At 44.4% G+C, this 7354-nt stretch overlaps 1 protein-coding gene across 1 annotated transcript in view; it reads left to right on the top strand.

Moving 5' to 3' along the window:
• Positions 1-2527: 2527 nt before the first annotated feature.
• FOXK1 (forkhead box K1) overlaps positions 2528-7354 on the top strand; it is a 37879-nt gene continuing 33052 nt past the window's right edge. Inside the window, exon 1 of the mRNA XM_072120821.1 lies at positions 2528-3088. Coding sequence (XP_071976922.1) covers positions 2712-3088 — 377 coding nt within the window. The 5' untranslated portion in view covers positions 2528-2711. The remainder of the gene's footprint in view (positions 3089-7354) is intronic.

Here is a 7354-nt window from a genome sequence, read left to right as displayed (position 1 = left end):
TAACCGATTAGTATTTCATTATCACCAGGGTCTCTCCTTTAACAATGATGGTATCATTGATTTTACAGCAGTGGAGTGGAGTAAAATGAACTTTTGGAAATCAAAATCATTTCAGTAAAGCCTAATGATTAATAAAAAGTTATACTACAGATACGGCCGTGTGCTCCCGTGGACCGTATCCCAGGTGAGCAAAGGGCCAGGAGGAGGAGGGGAGACGGATGATCATCACCCCACCTCCCTCCATAGGCAGAAGAGCCACCACAAGGTCATGGTGCGGTGATGTCCTGTGTGCTCAGGGCCGCATCTGCCATGAGGCGAGTTGAAAATCTCGCTTCAGGCGGCAGAATGCGGGTCCCTGTAAAGGGCGGCGAAATTCGCCGCTCTAAAGTGGGCGATTCGGGCGTCCATTAACGCCCGAATCGCCCACCAGCTAAATAAATCGCGCCTGTCTCTTTAAGACACAGGCGCGATTTATATGCGGAGCGACGCAGCGCCTTTCCGGCAGCTGCGTCGCTCCGTTCTAAGCAGTGACACAGGCGCCATGACGTCATGGCGCGGCGCCTGTGTCACTGTGCGGAGCCGCGTCTCACAGGAGAGCCGCGTGAACACCGGAGCCGCGCCGAGGGAGCAGCTGCCTGCAGGTGAGTATGATTTTTATTATTTTTCATGTATTTAATTAATTGTGGCTAATAATTAATACTGCGGGGAGGGGGGGGGGGGGTTATATATATCATATGGGGCCAGAATTATTTTAAACTGGGGGGGGGGGGGATCATGGAATGCTATTTTATTTGGGGCTATAATTATTTCTTTATTACTATGGGGGATGCAATATATATTTATATTATTTGGGGCTATACTGTAATTATTTTATACTGGGGGGAATGCTATATATATATTATTTGGGGCTATACTGTAATTATTTTATACTGGGGGGAATGCTATATATATATTATTTGGGGCTATGATTGTTTAATACTAGGGGGATGCTATAGATATTATATGGGGCCAGAATTATTTTATACTAGGGGTGGGGGTGGGGGTGGGGGTTCTGTATATTTTATTTGGGGATTTGGAGCTATAATTATTTTATACTGGGGGGGATGCTATAGATATTATTTGGGGCTATAATTATTTTATACTGGGGGGGATGCTATAGATATTATTTGGGGCCATAATTATTTTATACTGGGGGGGGATGCTATATATATTATTTGGGGCTATAATTATTTTATACTGGGGGGGATGCTATATATATTATTTGGGGCTATAATTATTTTATACTGGGGGGGGATGCTATAGATATTATTTGGGGCTATACTTATTTTATACTGGGGGGGATGCTATAGATATTATTTGGGGCTATTCTGGGGGGGATTCAGTATATATTATATGGGGCCAGAATCATTTTATACTGGGGGGTGCTGTATATATTATATATCACTATATCACTAAGCTGGGGGGATGTATATGGGATACAGTATATTACTAAGCTGGGGGGATGTATATGGGATACAGTATATTACTATGCTGGGGGGGCTGTATATCGGGTACAGTATATTACTTAGCTGCAGGGGCTGTATATGGGATACAGTATATTATATGTATATAGATTTTATCCCTATATAATGAAGGGATGTGTTATATGTGGGGTAGCGTGCGGTCAGTTGTGTTGTGAGGGGTATATATTATTTAGGAGCGCAGTGTTGTTTTCCAGGAGACTTCATACTGTAAGTGACTGTGGTATTTTTAGGGGCGCCGGGTGGAGATGCTGCACGGAGCTGAAGATATCTGCCCGTGAATTCAGCAGTGATACGTCATGGATTGGAGAACCCGGAATAAAGTCGTCCTGATGGAAGAGATTGTCATCTATAAGGTACTAGATGCCACTAATGTCTCTCAGATCCTGTAGTCAGTCACACAGTGTCAGGGAGCTGCCTGTAGGGTTGTTAATTGTTAGTAAAGTTTTCAGCATTTACTTAACAGGGAGCGTGGGGGGGGGGGGGCAGCATTTTAATATTCGCCTCAGGCAGCAAATATGCTAGAATCGGCCCTGTGTGTGCTCACTGTGTCCAGAAGTTATAGAAATGTATGGGGGCCATAAACCCATTGTGGCCATGTGAATGAGCTCTAAATAGCACTTTTTATATTCGTTATGGGCGACGCTGTCAACCAAAATGATGTGCAGCTCCTTTTCCACCAGAGAGGATCAGGGCAGGTAGGTAGGTGAATAGATGAAAGGCTACAAGCAAACTCTGGTCGGTGAGTTGGTCAAAGACCTTTTGTGGGGGTCTATATAATTGCTGTTAAACTGCAAATCTCTGTGTCATTCCACAGATGTGCAGCCCCTGCCCAAAACACAGAACATCCTGCCATGTTATCTCTCCCACCCAATGTACACACTCATTGGACAGACCCGTCATGTCATGAGGAGCACTGGACGCTTCTGCTGTCTGTCATATGTTCCTATAGAAGAGCTATGAGGGCACAGCCCGTGTTATTATGTGTGGGGAGACGTCTTGTAGGGGCCCCACTACTTGCAGGACAGGCTGGGGCCGAACAGAGCCTTTCCCCTGTACCTGAGCTTTGTCCCTGCCCCCTCCCTCCCCCTGTGACCCGTCCATCTCCCTCCGCTCCGCCCGTCTACCCGCCTGCAGTTACTCAGTTTCAACAACCAAAACAATCCTAGCTGGCAACGCGCCGCGGCCGCCATGGAGCCTGGAGAAGACTCGGGGGTGCTGGCCCTGCTGGCGCTGCGCTCTGCACCCTGCAGCCCCGTGCAGCCCGGGGGTCGCCCCGCAGCCTGTGACCTGGCCGCCCCGCCACATGAAGCGCCCCCGGCCCTGGCCCGGCTGGAGGGACGAGACTTTGAGTTCTTCATGAGAACTTCCCAAGTGATCATCGGACGTGACTCCAGCCAGGGCTCGGTAGATGTCAACATGGGGCGCTCCAGCTTCATCTCCCGCCGCCACCTTCAGATTAACTTCGTGGAGCCGCACTTCTACCTGCGCTGCCTGGGCAAGAACGGGGTGTTTGTGGACGGGGCCTTCCAGCGGCGGGGGGCGCCCCCTCTGCAGCTCTCCAGCCTGTGAGTAGGACATGGAGGCCGGGGGAAGGGAGAGGGGCCGCACACCCCTCACGTGTCACGTTATGGCGCCCGGCGCTCTCACGACACCATTATGTCAACACTCGGAGAAAACGTGGTGCCCGTGTGCTTTGGCCGCCTCACTCACTTCACTACAGGGGCAGGAGCCACACACAGCGGGGGCTTCTGGGAAGGGGCAGCCTGTAAGCAGCTCATGGGGAGTCACCTCCCTGTGTGACATGTCCCTCACTGCCCCCCGTGTACCGGATGGCGCCCTCTGTAGTCCAAATGTGTTGTTACCACTAGCAACCTGTCTGAGCTCCCTGGCTCGCATTGACCTCTGATTGGTTGCTTTATTTACCAAGGACATTTGCACAAATCTCATTGGTTGCTCTTTCTGTAGATTATTTGGGGACCATTCATAGTACAAGGGGTAGGACAGAGAAGACCCTCCCACATAGCCCCTCACCGGGCGAGGAGAGTCCCTGCTTTATATGATGTTGGTAGGACAGCGATCGCCTGTCATTGCATTTATGTCAGAGTTTAAGCTGAACAAATGTTAGTTTCTGGTCATTGCTCCACGTAAACATGGCCGTCTGTCTCCTGGTAAACACTTGTCGGCTGATTACATCCTTTCCGGGGACATAAAATCATTGTTTGTCGGCAGCTTCTGTCATGTAAACAGGAGTTGTGCTGCCAGGGAGGACATATTTTATCTTACCCCATACAGCTATTCCCACATGTAATTGGACTATACACTATATACATTCACACACTTGGGGAGATGTATGACGCTTCAGTGTTCTGTGCTGCCTTGGCGGATACCTCCATGAGGTTTAGGGTGATGCCACACATGGCGTTTTGAACCCCGTTTTTGAAAAATGCATGCGTTTTTAACCAGTTTTAATTAAGATAATTGGTAAAACCTGTCAAAAACAGATGCGTTTTCAAAAAAGGACCAAAAACGGGTTCACAACGCCATGTGTGGCATCACCCTTAGACCTCATGTATCTGCCAGGGTGCTGTCCTAGCGGCAAAACTATGCCCGGTCCCATCTTGCGTAGTTTTGAGTAAAAACCTGCAAACATCCAGCGGTGAATGTTCACGTGTAGTGGAAGCTAATCCTCATAGACCTGAACGCCCCTTCCATTATCTTCTGCTATTGGTAGCTGATAACAATACTCTGGCTGCTATTCTGTTTTTGGTGTAACATCTTGCCTGACACGGTGTGATCTTGCCCTTACGTACAGCTTCATAGCAGATGAGCTGCTTCCCTTTCTGTCAGAAATCTTGGGCTGGTACCGTGTGAGCGGTATGTGTGCGTGTTACATCACGTGCCATAATACAAAGATATTCCTTTCTAGGAGCATTGCTTCCAGTAAAACGATTTCCTATACAAGACCTCAGTTGTTGCAGATTTGTTGCAAAAATTAATTCAAAGTACAGCTTGCAGAATGTTGCAAAAACTTAGTTCAGGTGAATATTTTTTGCAACATATCTGAATATACCCTTAGGCCAGGTTCACACAGCACATTCTGACACAGATATTCCAAGGGAAAGTCTGGTCAAAATCCACCCAGGATTTGCCTTCCTTTGTTTTTTAATTTTTAAATTTTGGCAAAAATGTTCTAAATACTCTACTTTTGATGCAGATAGTCATAGCACCCAAATAAATTCATAACTTACATTTCCCCAATGTCTGCTTTACGTTTTTTTAAGATTCCACATATTTTACTAGAATGTTATGAGGCTCAGAATTTAGGTGCCAAATTTTTCGGAAAATTCACCAAAACCCTTATTCGTAGGGACCTGTTTTAACTTTTAATTCACTGTGAGAGGCCTAAATAATAGAAAGACTGGTAAATTACCCCATTATGGAAACTAGACATTTCTACCGTATGAAAAACCATTTTTAAAGGAAACCTACCACTTGAAGTGGCAGGTTTCTGATGGAAATACCGGGCACCAGCTCAAGGTGAGCTGGTGCCGGAGCTTATTTTCGTTAGTGTTTTAAACCGCGGTATCGCGGTTTAAAACACTTTTTAAACTTTATAGCCGGCGCAGGCAGGTACGCGCTCGGCGCTTACCGTGCACGCGGCTCTCATTCACTTCCTATGTAGCTGCGCGCACGGTAAGCGCCGAGCGCGTACCTGCCTGCGCCGGCTATAAAGTATAAAAAGTGTTTTAAACCGCGATACCACGGTTTAAAACACTAACGAAAATAAGCTCCGGCACCAGCTCACCCTGAGCTGGTGCCCGGTATTTCCATCAGAAACCTGCCACTACAAGTGGTAGGTTTCCTTTAAGATGTTTATTAACCATTTAGGTGTTTTATAGAGGTTAAAACAAAATGGAGGTATGTTCTACAAATTAATATATTTTCATAATACATTTATTTTGGGTGGAAAAATAAACATTTGCAATGGATTAAATGAATGAATGGAAGGAGGCGCCACCCAGAGCTGATTTGCATTGTCAAATTGTACAGGCTATAATTTTTTTTTCTTTTTTTAATGCGGACCTATAGGGGCTTATTTTTTTGCCACATAAGATGCAATTTTCTGGTACATAATTTTGTGCTATAGCTAATTGGTGAGATTTTATTAACACTTTGTTGGTGGAAGAAATGAGAATCCTCAATTTTTAGGGAGATTGTTTTAGGTATTATTTTTGGCCGTTTACCATACATATTATTTTTATTCTATGGGCCCCCATGATTACGAAAATACCTCATTTATATAGAATTTTAAAAAGTATTTTGGCGAAAATTTTGTTAATGTTACCATCACCATCTTTTCATATGCATAACTTTTTTATTTTTCGTCTGACAAATCTGGCTAAGGGCTTATTTTTTGTGAGAAGCGATGTTCGTCTTAGTGGTCTTATTTTGGAGCATGCAACATTTTTTTTAAAATCCCTTTTTTAGAACATTTTTTTAAAGGGTATTAATTTAAAAATGATCTTTGGGGCAGTAAATATAACACTTTGTGCTCCCGTTGAGGCGCCCTCTGTTTGGTAATGACATCCCGTCTCTGTTGTAGTCAAACAGACTCAGCACTGATGGATGAGGAGAAGATTTGAGTAGAAGTAGTCTAAAATAAAGGCATAGTAGAGTTCTGGCACATTTCAGGGTACATTTATATTCCTGTGTGTCTTTTAGAAGGCGTGTAATGAACAATGATAAAATGTCTACAGTTACAATCTCTTCTCAATTTTGTACATGTATAAAACCATATACAGGCGGTCCCCTACTTAAGGACACCCAACTTACAGACAGACCCCTCTGACCTCTGGTGAAGCTCTCTGGATGTTACTGTAGTCATAGACTGCAATGATCAGCTGTAAAGTGTCTGTAATGAAGCTTTATTGATAATCCCTGGTCCCATTACAGCAAAAAATGTTTAAACTCCAATTGTCACTGGGGCCAAAAAATTTTTTTGTCTGCATCTACAATTATAAAATATACAGTTTCGACTTACATACAAATTCAACTTAAGAACAAACCTCCGGACCCTATCTTGTACGTAACCTGGGGACTGTCTGTAGTTAGTTTTTGGATAAACGTCATGTTATGTTTTTTTATAACAAGGTGCCTTTCTTGTATAGAATCGTAGGTGCAAGAAATAGTATGGTACCGTAGAAAAGAATTCCAGATTTCTGATCCTTTGTATGATGCTGTGTGTTCTGTCCTCAGCACTGCAGCATAGGGAGGATCCAGCCAAACACTTTTTTTACCTCTTTAAATCCAAATTTCACGGACCGGTGATAGATGGGCATTAATTTAGTGTTGACATTTAAACATTTAGTTTTTGATGATAATTTGGTTTACCATGTGAAGGTTTCTTTAAAAATATTTCAGTGAAACCTCTTCAATAGAGGACATATTGTATGTGAAAGGTTTTCGGTATTGTGGACTTAATGGAGTCCTCCCAGTGTGTTCACACAGCACAGATTGCTCATAAAAATCTACAACTCCCCATGCAATTGAATACCTTCAGAATCTAGGCATAGGGTCGTCCTACTTACACATCTGCCACGCTCCATATCAAACCTTTGAGTGTGAGGCTGCGTTTACACGTTCCATTCCCGTCGCTTGTTGAAAGCGCGTAAGAAAAGTGCTTTTCGACATCACATATTTGTTTAGTAAACGGGCTCTTGTGTTTTACTCGCTTTAAAAGAATCAGATGCGTTTGCAGTGCATTTATTAACCCCCTGTAAAGGCTCTGTGTGAATGAAGCCTGAGCCCTGCAATTTACCTGCAGATATTGT

This window comes from Engystomops pustulosus, chromosome 8 (genome assembly GCF_040894005.1).
Source record: "Engystomops pustulosus chromosome 8, aEngPut4.maternal, whole genome shotgun sequence".
NCBI lineage: Eukaryota > Metazoa > Chordata > Amphibia > Anura > Leptodactylidae > Engystomops > Engystomops pustulosus.
Note: the sequence above shows the minus strand (reverse complement) of the source record. Positions and strands in the feature narration are given on the sequence as shown.